The sequence below is a fragment of the Phaseolus vulgaris genome, chromosome 9 (assembly GCF_000499845.2).
Source record: "Phaseolus vulgaris cultivar G19833 chromosome 9, P. vulgaris v2.0, whole genome shotgun sequence".
NCBI lineage: Eukaryota > Viridiplantae > Streptophyta > Magnoliopsida > Fabales > Fabaceae > Phaseolus > Phaseolus vulgaris.
In genome coordinates this window covers 32,936,733-32,951,702 of record NC_023751.2, presented here as the reverse complement: position 1 = coordinate 32,951,702, position 14,970 = coordinate 32,936,733, and the positions used below count along the sequence as shown (strand labels likewise).

The window sequence follows — 14,970 nt, the reverse complement described above, 5'->3', positions numbered from 1 at the left end:
TAGATAGAGACGAAAATGGGGCATGGAAGGTGCAAGTTTGACTGTATCCATCCATCACCAAATTAAAACTCATAATCGTCCCCATCCTCGATACTTTATAGATATGAAATTTGTATCTAGTCTCTCTCAAATAAGGAGCATACTTATACCCGCTCAAATATTTACTAAATAATTCTTTACAAAAAATAAAAAATAAAAAACAAAGAAAACATGATATAACCAATAATTGAAAGTCAAAAGAACATATTTTCTTCTTTTCAATGCCAAATAACAATGAAGAAATTATAAAGGCATAAATTTCAAAAAAGAGTATCAAATAAACTAAGAGCATCTCCAATTGTGATTTCTTAATTAGTTCCTTGACTTGAAAGATTGAAGAAATCTATTATTTAAAAGATCCTATGTGGAACAAAGTTTCTTCAACCTAATAATAGTTTATCAGACAAAGAAAAACAATTTCTCAAGTAAAGATAAACAAATTCTTAAATAAAATTTATTTGAAACATAATTAAGTAAAAAAATATATAAAAATGAGTTTTTTGGGTTTCTTGATATCGTATACCATTGGAAGTGATGCAAGATTGTGGAGATCACAAAAAGTATTGTAGGAGCAAAAAAAAATATTTAAGAAACTCTATAAATAATCCCTATTGGAGATGTCTTTAAGGTTCTTTCAATAACTTAAAAACGAGGATGAGTATGAGGATGGATCGATATGTACATATTCGTCCCTGATTTCAAAAGTTGGATATTATCCATACTCATGCCAGGTCAATTCATCACATCAACATAAAGATGAGTTCAAACAATACCCATAGACACAAATTTATTTGTCATCCCTAATTTTAGGCATTAGTCATCTACTAAGGGTTGTGACAAAAGCACTGCTCTATAGTTAAAAATAACTTTCTATTACACTATAAATTGTTAAAAAAATGATTTATTTGCTTAAAAATATTTATAATATAATTTGAAAGTATTTACCTTTTAATAGATGTTAGTTATATAAGATAAACATGTAATTAGCCAATTGGGCAATTACAACGAGAGTACATGTTTAAAGAAGAACTTGAAAGAAAGAAAGAAATCTGAATTGTACTTTTTGACTTGTGCTTTTAGAGAGATTACACATGGCAATTGTTCACAGCATCTCACCTAATTAAGGAAATAAAAAAAAGGAATAAAAATTATACAAATCAATTGAAATCAGTCCAATTAATGGAATAAATTTAATTTTCCTAATTATATTTCAAGACCCCTCAACATAGTACATGGATAATTATCCTTAGCTTGCAAGTAAGATCATAAAAGTGCCACGTGGAAAATCACTTTACAAATATAGGCTAAGCTCTATTTGGAAAATAACTTTGAACCTATTAAGAAGTGGACTTTAAGCCTAACTCAACCTTTATAAGATGAGGTTTGCACCCACTTATAAAGAATGAAATATCTTAATCTCTAGTTGATGTGGTATCTCCAACACACCCCCTCATGCGTGGAAATATGTTATGGGTGGTCCAATAGTAGATGACAAAATAGGCCTAACAAACTCTCATTAGGATAGACTTAAAATAACTCTGATGCAATGTTAAAAAGCGGATTTTAAACCTAACTCAACCTCATAAAACCGGCTTATAAGATGAGGTGTGCACCCACTTATAAAGAATGAAATATTTTAATCTCTAGTTAACGTGGAATCTCCAACACTTTCTAATAGTTTCAGTTCATGAGAGGACCGACAAAGAAGTCCACTGGCAAGTGGCAATAATGAAGGCAACCTGTGACGCCCTTAATTATGGTAATTGGCAAATCTAAGTTTTATATATTTACAGTAATTGGGTAAATATTTTCTCTATAATTATTACTCACTATAATAAATCAAACATTTCATTGCGCACATGAGACACGGATTGGGTAATATCTCCTACTTACTCTCCTCAAACAAGCTGTCAAGTCATTAAGCAGCCCAAACTTTTAAAAATAAAGAAACCAATTTTGAGTCAATCCAGAATATTATTTCTACTAAGTGTGACCTCAAGTTTGACCCTTGTCGGTTGCCACTCCTTCACAAATTCCAATAATCAAACAACAGAACATCACTATGTTATTTGGCATCCAAAGTATGTTAACACCCCAAATAACAATCATTTGCAGCACCACAAGTACCATAAAAACAATTAAAAGTGTCATACAAGCAACTGGAGGGACAAAGCCAAAACCCCAGTAAGAAAACCTATAATATCAAAGATAAGCTTACACAATCTTTATTATCAATAAAAATTTATTATAAATTATGAAAAATTTGTTGGCCTCACTACTTATTTAATGAATTCAACTCATGATTTTGTAGTTTTCAATCAACTTTGACCAACGTTAAAGGCAAAACATAAGAGTGTTGTTGCTACCACTTATCAAACAATAGGATGGAAGATGAGGTTTGTGAGTAGTCCAACAAGAGCTCAATAGCGGCGGCACAATACCCCTAACAAATATGCTAGGATAGGTTTTTTTTAATATGGCTCTAATACCATGTTAGTAAGTTTATATCTCACTCAAACTTACAAAACCAACTAGTGAATCACTAATCGTGAGATCTCCATCATAGGACATGGTAAAATGTCAAAATAAGCAATACGGTCCTTGTGGTGGATATATTGTAATTCAATCATATACTTCTCAATACTTTAACCAGAAAAGAATCAGTTTAAGTAACTTAAATGATTTAGCATACCTGGTATGGAGATCAAGTCAGGACTTCCAACCATTGATCTAAGCCACTGAACTCTACTTTTGCCTTCCTTTCCACCACTGTAAATGCCATGAACAGCGTAGAGATTGGTATGAAATCCCCTTCCCTCAATCTCAAGCTTGTGTATTCTAGGAATTCCTAAGAATGCAAATATAATACTTTAACACAAGAAGAATGCATGAAAAAAAGATCAAGGGCAAATCAATCACAAAAAGAAATGGCAATAAATGTTTAAAACACTACACTCTTTGGTATGTAGGAAATGATAGGATGAAGAATCACATGGTTGGGCATCAGGTGGTCCAATTTCATATTTTCATTTTTCTCAAATTTAGAAACAAAATATATTTCTTCTGTATTTCAATAATGATGTCATTTTTCTCAAAGTTAGAAAGAAAATATATTTCTTTTGTGTTTTAATAATGAGGTCATTAGACCTACAAATACATTAGTCTGTTGGTTACTTTAGAAAATATAGAGAGCTAATTCAAAGGAAAAAAATCCATGTAATTATGCAATCGTTTATAAATACATAATCCTAATATTAATAGCATGATACAATACAACTATAATAAAGTATAGAATTATAACAAGAACAAAATAAAAAACATCATAAAATACATAATGAACAACACAATTTTGACACTCCCTCTCAAGTTGGTGAGTAAGTGTTCTTCATTTCCAACTTGGATATAATTCTTTCAAAGTTAATGCAATTCAACCCATTCGTGAGTATGTCTGCAAGTTGATTTCGAGTGAACACATATAGGGTGCAAATCAAGTCATTGTCTAGCTTTTCCTTGATAAAATGTGTCTACCTCAATGATTGATTGTAGTTTGAATCTCATGATTTATGTTGTGGTCAATATTTCAATTACATAATTAGGAGATTTAATTAGCTAACACTATATTTTATATTTATTGTACAGGAACATTGATCCTGAATTGTAGGGATAGATTATATCCATCATAAATTAAGATTTTCAATTATTAAGTCTTTGTATTCTATTTAAAACAATTGCTCCTCTATGAAGAATATTATAAACAATTCTTCTGACATGGTATCCAAGCAAGGTTTTCAAAAAAATTTATCCAAATGATTAAAAATCAGTTTGAGACAACCACTAAAGAGTCTGCTTAGATAATGCCAAAGATTTTTCAACCAAACATTGTCCTCCTTCAATGAACAAGGAATAATTCATGAATCTTCTTGTGTGAACACCCCCACAACAAAATGGGGTGGACGAATGAAAAATTGAGCACCTCATACATGTAATTCGAGTTTCTCTTCTCCATAAAAATGTTCCAAAACAATTGGAAAAAAGTTGTTCTTACTACTACCTATTTGGTTAATCGTCTACCCTAAAAAACAATAAACAATAATCGTTCCATTCAACTATTCTCCAATTTTCCCAGAGTATAAAGCAACAAATCATCTTGTACCTTGAGTCTTTGGTTGTGTATCCTTTGTCCATGTTCATTCTAATCATAGGGGGAAACATAATAATCGGGCTATTACGTGCCTATTTATTGGTTATCCACATATCCAAAAGGGATACAAATGTTACCACCCTCTAACAAAACGATTGCTTGTCTCATGATGTCAGCTATGATAAAAACAAAATATTTTCAACCTTATTTCCAAGGGGAAACTCGTTCATTGAAGATAAGGATTATTCATTCTTAACAGTAAACCTCATTCTCACAAACTTAAGTTCCATTAATACTCCACCTTCTATTGAGTCTAATATTTCACCATCTACAAAGTAGAGTCCTGTTGCTTCTCCTATTCATTCTCCTTTGGGTCAAACTCAGAGTGCTACCCATCCACTACAAGTATAATCACGAAGGAGAAAGTCTATTATTACAAGTCTATGAATTTGTACACGAAATACTTGACATTAATGAAGAACAAAATGTCAGACATTGAAATTGAAGTTCAGGATCTTCCAATTGCAGTAAGGAAAGGTATTAGAACATGTACTCATTGTCACACTTTGTGTCTTATGACAAACTATTTAGTAATCACAAGAAGTTTTCTTGGTCATCTAAATAGTGCCACTATTCCAAAAACTGTTGAAGTAGTTACTCTAAAAATGAATAAAACTTGGGAGTCGATGGATCTACCCAAAGGAAAAACTCTTGTAGATGTAATTGGGTATTCTCTATTAAATACAAGGCAGATGGGACATAGAAAGGTATAAGGCAAGGTTAGTAGCTAAGGGATATAATCAAACATATGGGATTGACTATCTTGAAACTTTTTCACTATTTGCAAAAATGAATATGGTTAGAATTTTATTGTCACAATTGTCTTTATGCATGTAACCTCAAGGAAGAGATTTACATAGAGATCCTACTTGGGTTTAAAGTCGAGGAGGGAAAGGTGTGTAAACTAAGGAAGGCACTTTATGGATTTTAACAATCTCTGAAAGCATGGTTTGGCACGTTTGTTACTATAATGAAAACCATGGGGTATAAGCAAAGCCTAGGTGACCAAACACTATTTATTAAGCATTTAGCTTCAAGGGGAGTTATTGCACTAATTGTTTATGTAGATGATATAGTTGTAACTAGTAATGATAAGACAGGAGTGAAAGCCTTAAAAAGATGTTTGATAACAAAGTTTGAAATTAAGGAGTTAGCCAGATTGAAATATTTCTTTAGAATTGATGTGGCTCATTCCCATCATGGTATTTTCATCTCCCAACAAAATGTGGTAGATTTATTGGCTGAAACTATTAAATTTGAATGCAAACCAACAAAGACACCTTTCAAACAAAATCACAAACTTGGTGAATAAATTGATTGGGATTTGGGATAGACAATCTTATCAAAGGTTGATTGGGAAATTGATCTACTTCTCTCATACTAGGCCCAACATTATCACAAACTTGGTGAATAAATTGATTGGGATAGACAATCTTATCAAAGGTTGATTGGGAAATTGATCTACTTCTCTCATACTAGGCCCAACATTGCCTATGTTGCAGGGGCTGTAAGTCAATTTATGCATAATCCAAAGGAGGCTCGTCTAAAAATTGTTTATCGCATTCTACAGTACTTGAAAGCAACTTCTGGAAGAGGAATTCTATTTACATTGGGGAATGAGATGATCTTAGAAGCCTACGCAAACATTGACTATGCAGGTTCTATAGATGATCTTAGAGCCATGGCCATAGGGATTTGTGAAATACTATGGCTAAAGATGATTTTAGAATTCCTAAAGATTGATTGGAAGAAGCCTATGAGATTGTATAGTGATAACAAGTCAAGAATAAATATTATGCATAAGCTAGTGCAACATGATAAAACTAAGCATGTTGAAGTAGACAAACACTTCATAAAGGAGAAATTGGATAATTGCACAATATGTACATCATTTGTAACCGCAGAATTCAACTTGCAGATGTATTGACAAAAAGGCTAATTGGTGCCACATTTCACTCTATTGTTGGCAAGTTGGGAACAGATGACATCCACTCACCAATCCCATGATATATGTGGCAATTAATATTTCCTTGCACAATTTTAATTACATAATTAGGAGGATTAATAGGCTGACAGTATATTTTATATTTATTGTATGGGATCATTGATCTAGATCATATCCATCTTAAATTAAGATTTCTAGTTATTAAGCCTTTGTATCTGATTTAAGAGCAATTGCTCCTCTATGAATAATATTAGAAACATGTTGGTATCACTGATTTCAGGAACAATTGAATTCCACATCCATGCCATGATCATAGATTCTTCTCCCAAGATTTGAACTTGACATCATTATCACCAGGTGCATTATCAATCAAGTGACTACCCTTATCTTTTCCTTTTAGGATGATCTTAATGAGTAGACCATTTAATTCTTTCCATTTAATCCTTAAGCATAAAAGAAATTTTGGAATTCTCTAGTAGTCTAGAATCTGTCCACGGTTTCCCTTCCAAAATTCACAAACTCAACCATATAGAAGGATTATACAACAATAAAAGCTGATATCGGGATCAGAGAGGCGCAGCAATGAAGGCTGTAATATGCTTTAAAGTGGCGCAATAATAAAGGCTGTGTTTTAGGGTTGAAAGACAAGGTTAGAGTCTATCACAGATAGGGAGCTCTAATACCATCTCAAATTTAGAAAGATTATATTTCTTTTGCATTTCAAATATGAGGTAGTTTGACCTATAAATTCATTATTCTGGTTATTTTAGAAAATATAGAGAGGTAATTATAAGGAAACAAATCCATGTAATTATGGGATTGTTTTTAAATACATACTCCTAGTATTAACAGAAAGATAAACATGTAATAAAGAATAAAGTTATAACAAAGATAAAATAAACAGCTTCCAAAAATACATAATAGGCATCACAGTTTTGACAATTTGCAAAGCCATTGTGTATTCCTTTGAGTAAGAGAAACAGCTCTATGATGTGAATAACACGAATGGCCATAAATATTTCATAGACAATATCTTTGCTGGAATCATATGTGCAAAGAAGTTTAAAGCACCAAAACAGCCACTATCAATGAAAGCAATTACCTGGCAATACAGGTGTTGTCTCAATGCATACTGCATCACTTGACCTTCCAAACACATCAGTTACGATACACTCACATTTTAAGTGATGACCAATATCCTCTAGCCGCACCTTATAGGAGCAAGAACTCTGATTAGGTAATGGATCATACGAAAGACTGTCTCCAACTTCTGATGAACAAAACCTGAAATTATGTTAATGTGATTAAGCGATAGACATAATCAGCCTATACTACACATAATCAGCCTATACTACAAGAATTGTTGAGTTAACAACCAATATTCTCCTGATAATGAAAATAACTACCCCAATAATTGTTACTTTGTTAGACGTACATGCCATCACCCAAAAGCTTAAGAGTTTGGGAGAATTGGTCATTGACATGGGAGCATGGAACAGACTCTACTGACATGCAAGGGAGGAAATAAACCAGGCTGCCTGTGAGGGCAAATGCCTCTGGCTTGCCAAAGACCTGACAGGGTTCAGGTCTTTTAAAAACCTTTTTAACTAAAAGCAAAGGCTTTTATGCCTTAGAAAAAACCTGTTAGGTATGACAGGCTGGCTTATTTCTACAATGATAATATATATATATATATTTATGTATAACTTTAATATTAATAAATTTTATAACAAAAAATTATGTTTAAATGTATTTGGACATATGGATTTATGAGTGACCCATCGTCATCAATGCTATTGTTTTTCAATTCTATATATTGGTTGTATCTTGTTTTTGTTACTAGTATATCAATCCAACAATCTCAAGGATTTGTTTCCTACAATAAGGAGTGCTTGTTTCAAAATTTATCCAATTAATGTATGTATATATAAAAGATGTACGTAATGAGACTGAATTATACAGAAATTATTTTCTTCTAAACTTGAGAATTGTATCTAGTGAATAATAGCACAATGGCTGAATGGAAGGATACATATGTTTAATGAATCTAATTGAAATTTTTCCTTACTGTATTACTTTTCATTGCTTAATTATGTTAGTTTATAAAACTTCTTCTCATTTATTTTTCTTGTGACAAGATGAGGGCCTATTTATGCTTTGTATTTGTTCTTTTTTAATATAATGGCTTATTTCTTTATGAAACTTTTTTTATTTCCTTTAACACAATCTGTAATAAATAAAGAATAATCTGTGATGAACACAACAATATGACCCTTTTATGTTAGTTAGCCTAATTACTTTTTTAGTTCATTTCTTAAGTTTTTCTATAAAATAAGCTACTAAATAGACTTTCAAGCTAGACAAACTTTTAAACAGGGCGATTCAGGCTTAAACTGCACCCCATCAAAGCCTCACCTGTTTCCACCCCTAGTCAATAGTAAGATCCTTGATGTCCACCACCCTCTTCAAAATTATAGGAAACTTTATGCACATGCATTGTACAGAAGCAGGAAAAAAAATGTTAAATTTAGCTTTCTTTTTACTATTAATTTATTGGGTGTTACATGTTGTGGTTTCCCTAGAGCAACAACTTGGATTTGAATCTTGTGTGTGAAAAAACCTGTAAAAAGAGCTAACCCCGCCATGTAATGGACATTCCAGGATTAAACAAGACTCTCCCTCATAAAGAATAGAGGATACTCGTAATTGTAATAAATGATGGTTCCCCTAATTTAGATAAATACATATAACTCGGAAATTTATTATTTTGATTATTCGAAAGGACAAATTATTGTTCATTTGTTTATGGTACAGAATTTCATAATTGAGGCCTGATTATTAATTTTGCAGGTTTTTCATATTTTTTTAGAAATACTTTAATTCCAGCTACTATCTTTGGTGTAGCAGTGTAAACTATATCACCATACCATTGGTATCTTATATCTTTCTTGTACTTGCTCCAAACATGTCGCTGAGTCTCACTATTTGGAATCACTTCAACAGCTGTAAGAACATCACCTTCAACTGCCTTTCCAGTCAGAGCAAGCATCTCCACGCATGGAAACTCTAAAGGACAATGCAAGGACCATACTTATTTTCCAAGAACTTCAAAATCTTGAAAGACAAAAGTGCTTCACTTCAAAAGTAAATGCAGTGCAAAAAAACAAGGGCTTGCTTAAACAGGGGAAATGGTTACCTGGGAACACAATATTAGTCGGAGCAGATAAAATAAGTTCTCCCACAACTGAATCTGATCGAATAGGTGTATATCTGGGGAAAAAAGGATTAAAATGTTAATATCAAAAGGATATAAAGGTTGAAATTAAAGGGTTTGGACAGGGAGGAAAAACAGAGAAAGGACTGTCTCAATTCTAAGATATTTCATTGATATGGCATAAAACAATATGATACAATACAACCTAATCATCATATTTACACTATTAGTTAGGTCAAGCACCACGGTAATAATACTGGCAAGAGAGCAGCCCAATAATAAAATTAAGAACAGCAAATTTGGGAACTCCGAAAATTGTTTTCTTTTAAAAGCAAAGAAGGTAGGTATGCAAAAACACCAATATATGACAAGCTATCCCAACTACATTGACACTCCAAGTTATATCAATCATTCCAGTATACTCAAATATCATAAAAAAATACAAAAAGAATATGGGGGGACTATACCAACACCCACTCAAAAAACAAACCTATAACAAGGCAAATACCATCTATTCTTATAGAAATCAAACTTAAGAAAATCTAGAATAAGATCTTACCACATAGTACATCTAGGTCTAACCCCAAAAGAAGAAGGTCTGTCGGCACAATGATTTCCCTCCCTATATATGAGATACATGAAATCTCATATTCCTAACAATGTAATTATGGGAGAGAGCTCCCACCACTAGCATAGAATCACTTTTCAAATCATAGACTATGCCATCCTTTCTCAACCACAAATTCAACAGCTTGGATAGGACCAAAAAGTCAATCATCTAATAATTTATATTGATACAAAGCAACAAGGACTTAAAAGAAGAAAAAATCATTCCTTTCACACTTTCAAGTTCAAGTTTAGATAAGCTAAAATGTTTAGCATGGCATACAATACACTATCTTCATTGCCATACATTAAAGGTTAAAAGATAATATAGAATAATTACCCAAACAACAATCGAAAATTGTAATCCGAATCAGTAACTTCATAGATTTTAGAATTTGCTCCATTAACTAGTTCAACAGTTCCCTCATTATTTTCTCTATACCAGCTAAAGAGACTTTCTCCTTCATGTCCACCAAAATATTCACCTTCTCCAGAATAAATTCCGGTAGACAACTCTTTCACGTGTACATTAGAAACTACTGGAGGAGCTGCAAATTACTAAAGGAGTTAGGCAATAAAAAGTGCTAAATATCACATTTTATGTCAGTTAGGCAAAAAATGATAGAACAAATGAAAATCTAAAACAAAATAAAGTTTATCACATGCACACAAAATACAGTGGGCACATCCAACAATAGATGTATGGGAGCCAAGAGGTACACACCCACCACAACACAATAATATTCAAACCATGTGATGAAAAGCTATCATCAGACAGTGAAATGAACTTCCAGCAAAGAATCATAGATATACCAGGGGAAACCGGGGTACTGCTAATTGCAACCAATGGCTCCCCACATTTTCCATCTGCTCGAGTCGGCACCCAATATAAAGCCAAGTAAGCTGCAACATCTTTAAGCAATGGTTTATACATCCTGCCATGACAAGAAAAATAATGGCAAAATCCTCAACCTCAGGAAAAGTTTTTATTCCAATAAAACACATGAACAATATCTCAGTACTTACATCTCTGTCCCACATATTACAACGTCAGAGGCATTAGATATATCTAGCAGTTCCGATCCTTCAAGTTTACACTTTGTCTGATACCAAATATACTCTCCAACCGCTTCATGTCCACCAAAATATTTTCTCAGTGGCATAAGCTCTCTGTCTTCACAGCAATCAGGAATTAAGAGCTCTATTCCCTTAGGATCCGCTGTTCACAGGAGATCATAAAGAAATTACATTAGGAATGCATATAACTACTTTACAAAAATATTATAGAATTTAAAAATTAAAATTGCACCTCATAGAAACTGTTGAAAGACAGAGAAACAAGAGACAAATAAGACAACACTATTTATAAAGGGTGGGTTAGAGAGTTAAGGGCCAGGGGCACAAAAACAATTGTTCTATGTTTGATTTTAAAAATGGTAGTGGGGTATGGGACACCATAAGAGAAAGGATGAAGTACAAGACAAAACTCAAATCTTTTGTTACTCAAGATACTAAACAACAACAAAATTTTCCATGCTAAAATATATTAAAAAAAAAAAACAAGTCCCACAATGCCTAGAGATAGTGCCAAAATACAATATGTTGAGACAATTCTCATCACATAAATTGGTTTTATGGGGTTGAATTATGCCTAAATCTACTATCTAACATGATATTGAAGTTGAGTTAGGCATAAAAAATCACAATCCTACCTTTTAGTATGGACATGAGGGGTTCAGACAAAACCCAAATCCCGCATCAACTAGAGAGGAATTGTGCTCCATTTCATTATAGTTTTCAGTATTGTGATTATTAAGAAGTTTAAGTCTAATTCATCCTCACAAAGTCAGATTGTAAGGTATGGATTGCCCTGACTTATATACTATAAATTGGTCTAATCTCTAGTTAATGTGAGATCTTTAACACACACACACCCTCACGCTGAAGCAGGGACATCTCGTACTTGGGACTACATATTTGTGATAGGCCTAACAAATGTCACTAGAATAAGCTCTGGTACCATTAAGCCTAACTTATCCTCATTGATGAATATGCTATTTAAATGAAATTTCTACAAAAATAATTTGGAAACCATTTACAGAATTAATTAATCCATAACTAAAAAAAGAAGGTTATCATTTAATTAAAGGTCACTGATAAAACTGGTATCCAAAATCCACCTACAAAACTAGAGCTATCTTATTTAATGTTAACAAAGTAGCTACCACTAAAATCATAACATGTCCAATTTCACGTGTAAAACAATCTTACCAGGAGAAATCATATCAGACACAATATGCTTTGGGCTGCCTTTGGTTCCATCTTTGCGCACAGGAGTATATATTATTTCAATGCACGCACCAACATCCTCAAGAGTCAAATCCAAAAAGTCTGCTAATAGTAAATATTAAGCATTTAATTTTCCATCACAAATAAATAACCCTTAGCTGATCAAACAATATAAAAGTTACCATTGCTACTTATTTTCTCTCGCACAGCATTGTCTTTTACCCTAAACCACTCATGGGTACAATCTCCTTGCTCCCTGAAAAGCATGCAGCAAAATTCTTAGACAGGGAAAGTAACCAGATGGATAAAATTAAAAGTACAAAAAGTAGAGAGACATGAAGTATAAGCAATGGATAATAGAACCCTGACCCTCCAGTATACACAGCATTAAAGCTTATGTGCTGCCCTTCGATCATTGATCCAGAAAATTCCAGAGAATGACAAGTTGGGGAACCTAAATTTGTAATGTAAAAATAGTTGTATAATTAAAATTGTGTGGCCCTGAAAAAAATTCTGTATGTCTTCATGAACAATATAAAGCTTAACAAGCACAACCATAAAATAAAAAACAACTACTACCAGGTATTATAGGCCCAATTTGTTGAGACAGAACCATAGGTCCACGTGCCCAATCACTTCGGACAGGCTCGCATGAAACAGAAATAAAGGAGCCAATGTCATCAATTGAGGGCATATATGATGCAGCATTGGCACCCGCGATTTCTCTTTTTGTGCCATCAGAAGTGGTCTACGTAAAGCCATAAAATAGATAGTTGATCACCCAAATATTTAACTGACAATTATAAATAGTAGCATCAACGCAGTAACCAAAATAAAACAAGGCACAGAGGAATCCACTATTTATGGCAACTATTTAAAGTGTAATTAGAAACATATATGCGAGTTCACTACTGTTATTATTAATAAATGCAAGACAATACTGTACTAGTTCAAAAATTTCAGAGTAAGACATAAGACTTAGACATAATCAGAACTTAAATTCATATCAAAGACTTTCACAACACAAAGTTTAAGTTACAAGTACCCTAAGCCAGCGGTAAACTGAATCTCCCTCATCACCACCCCAATACTTTTTTTCAATTCTTAGAATCGTTCCTTCAACAGCATTTCCAATTATGTGTAAAGAAAGCAATCTTGGGCTTCCTGATCACCAAGAAAAACCACAACTATATTAGAACAAATATAAAGCAAATTGAATTACCTATTTTTCCTAAATCAAGACACCAATATTATTGCATCACTGTGCAGGTTATAGACTTAACTAGGATAACCTGTATCAATCATATGCAGCATTTGTGATATTATCAATAGAAAAGTGGGGGAACCAACTCAAACCCACTAGAGAAACCTAAAATATGGAAGACCGCATCTATCTCTACAATAATCATTAAGAGATGCAAAGAGGAACACAAATTGAATGACCTTAATAAAGAAAAAGGCATCAATAAATAATGTGACCGAAAAAGTGAAGCAAATCTTATCTATTAATAATTATCAATCATACAGTGTGATGAGGTAACTTAGTGAGATTGAAAAGACGAAAATATCTTATTCTTCTTTACATTTTTAAGATGATAATTTAGAATTATAAGGAGAAAACCATGTAAGTAATAAGTCAAAAGAAAAATATATTTATACTACATACTGCAATAGTTATATTAGAAACATTCCCTAATTTAGACATGATCCCAGTTCCCTAATCTTTCAGTTTTTGTATCTTCTCTCTGCATAGGTATGCCGGATATTAAAAATCTTCAGTACAAATGTCATTAATGTGAATTTCTTTCTATATTACATGAAGAAATAAACCAAATTCATATTCATATTTTCATGCTTAATCCAATAAATGTTACCAGGGCGAACGCGCTCCTGGCCCATGCAAATTCTTACGTCACCAACAACACCATCATCCCGTACTGGAGTACACTGGAATGAGATGAATTTTCCAATGGCTTCTTTGGTGATACGGTACTGCAGTCCCGAAACCCCTGGTATCCGAGAACCTGAATCACCTTCAACCTGTACATACCAGGGACATTTAGAACATAAACTTTCCATCTAAAGGGCATTTTGCGACTAAAAGGAATATTTTTCTATTTATTTCAGTAGGTAAAATCTCCATCTATTTTTCAACCCCTTAGAGTAAACTTTTTAACAGTCAATCCATTTTATTTTCATACACTAAATGCAATAAAAACTAGAGTAAAAACAATTAAAACATGAGACAAATAGTTTATCAAGACAGCATATAAACGAGCTTTCACTCAACCATAAAGTGAGTGTTGAATGTCAACCCATATACATGATTAACTACATACAGTAGTAAAGAATAAAGGAACATGAATGCCTTAACTAACAATGTGAATAATATTAACCACATCTAAGGCACAATTAACCACTATTTGTCATTTAAATAACTTCACAACACTATTAACCACTTGTGTGGAAAAGTTAACCACCACTAAACATTTCAATAACCTCATCACATTAGTAACTACAAATCAATAACTGTATACAAACACGTTCATTTACTCTTAAATTGAGTCAAAACTAACCACATTTACACATGTAGTTAACCACATGTGATGATCAATAATATCATTATACTAGCCACAGGCCCACAGGTGAAGCAAAGTCAATCACCATTGGACATTT

At 32.8% G+C, this 14,970-nt stretch overlaps 1 protein-coding gene across 2 annotated transcripts in view; it reads right to left on the bottom strand.

The window, feature by feature from the left end:
• LOC137823153 (187-kDa microtubule-associated protein AIR9) overlaps positions 1-14,970 on the bottom strand; it is a 32,215-nt gene that overhangs the window by 3,441 nt on the left and 13,804 nt on the right. Inside the window, exons 20-32 of one of the 2 annotated variants that reach the window (XM_068628299.1) lie at positions 14,169-14,334; positions 13,340-13,458; positions 12,874-13,042; positions 12,664-12,748; positions 12,477-12,550; positions 12,277-12,396; positions 11,032-11,224; positions 10,819-10,940; positions 10,346-10,553; positions 9,382-9,455; positions 9,113-9,251; positions 7,288-7,469; positions 2,732-2,887 (exon numbers count right to left, since the gene is read on the bottom strand). In XM_068628299.1, coding sequence (XP_068484400.1) covers positions 2,732-2,887; positions 7,288-7,469; positions 9,113-9,251; positions 9,382-9,455; positions 10,346-10,553; positions 10,819-10,940; positions 11,032-11,224; positions 12,277-12,396; positions 12,477-12,550; positions 12,664-12,748; positions 12,874-13,042; positions 13,340-13,458; positions 14,169-14,334 — 1,807 coding nt within the window. Of the gene's footprint in view, positions 1-2,731; positions 2,888-7,287; positions 7,470-9,112; positions 9,252-9,381; positions 9,456-10,345; positions 10,554-10,818; positions 10,941-11,031; positions 11,225-12,276; positions 12,400-12,476; positions 12,551-12,663; positions 12,749-12,873; positions 13,043-13,339; positions 13,459-14,168; positions 14,335-14,970 lie in introns of both variants that reach the window. The other variant, XM_068628298.1, reaches the window with a different exon arrangement.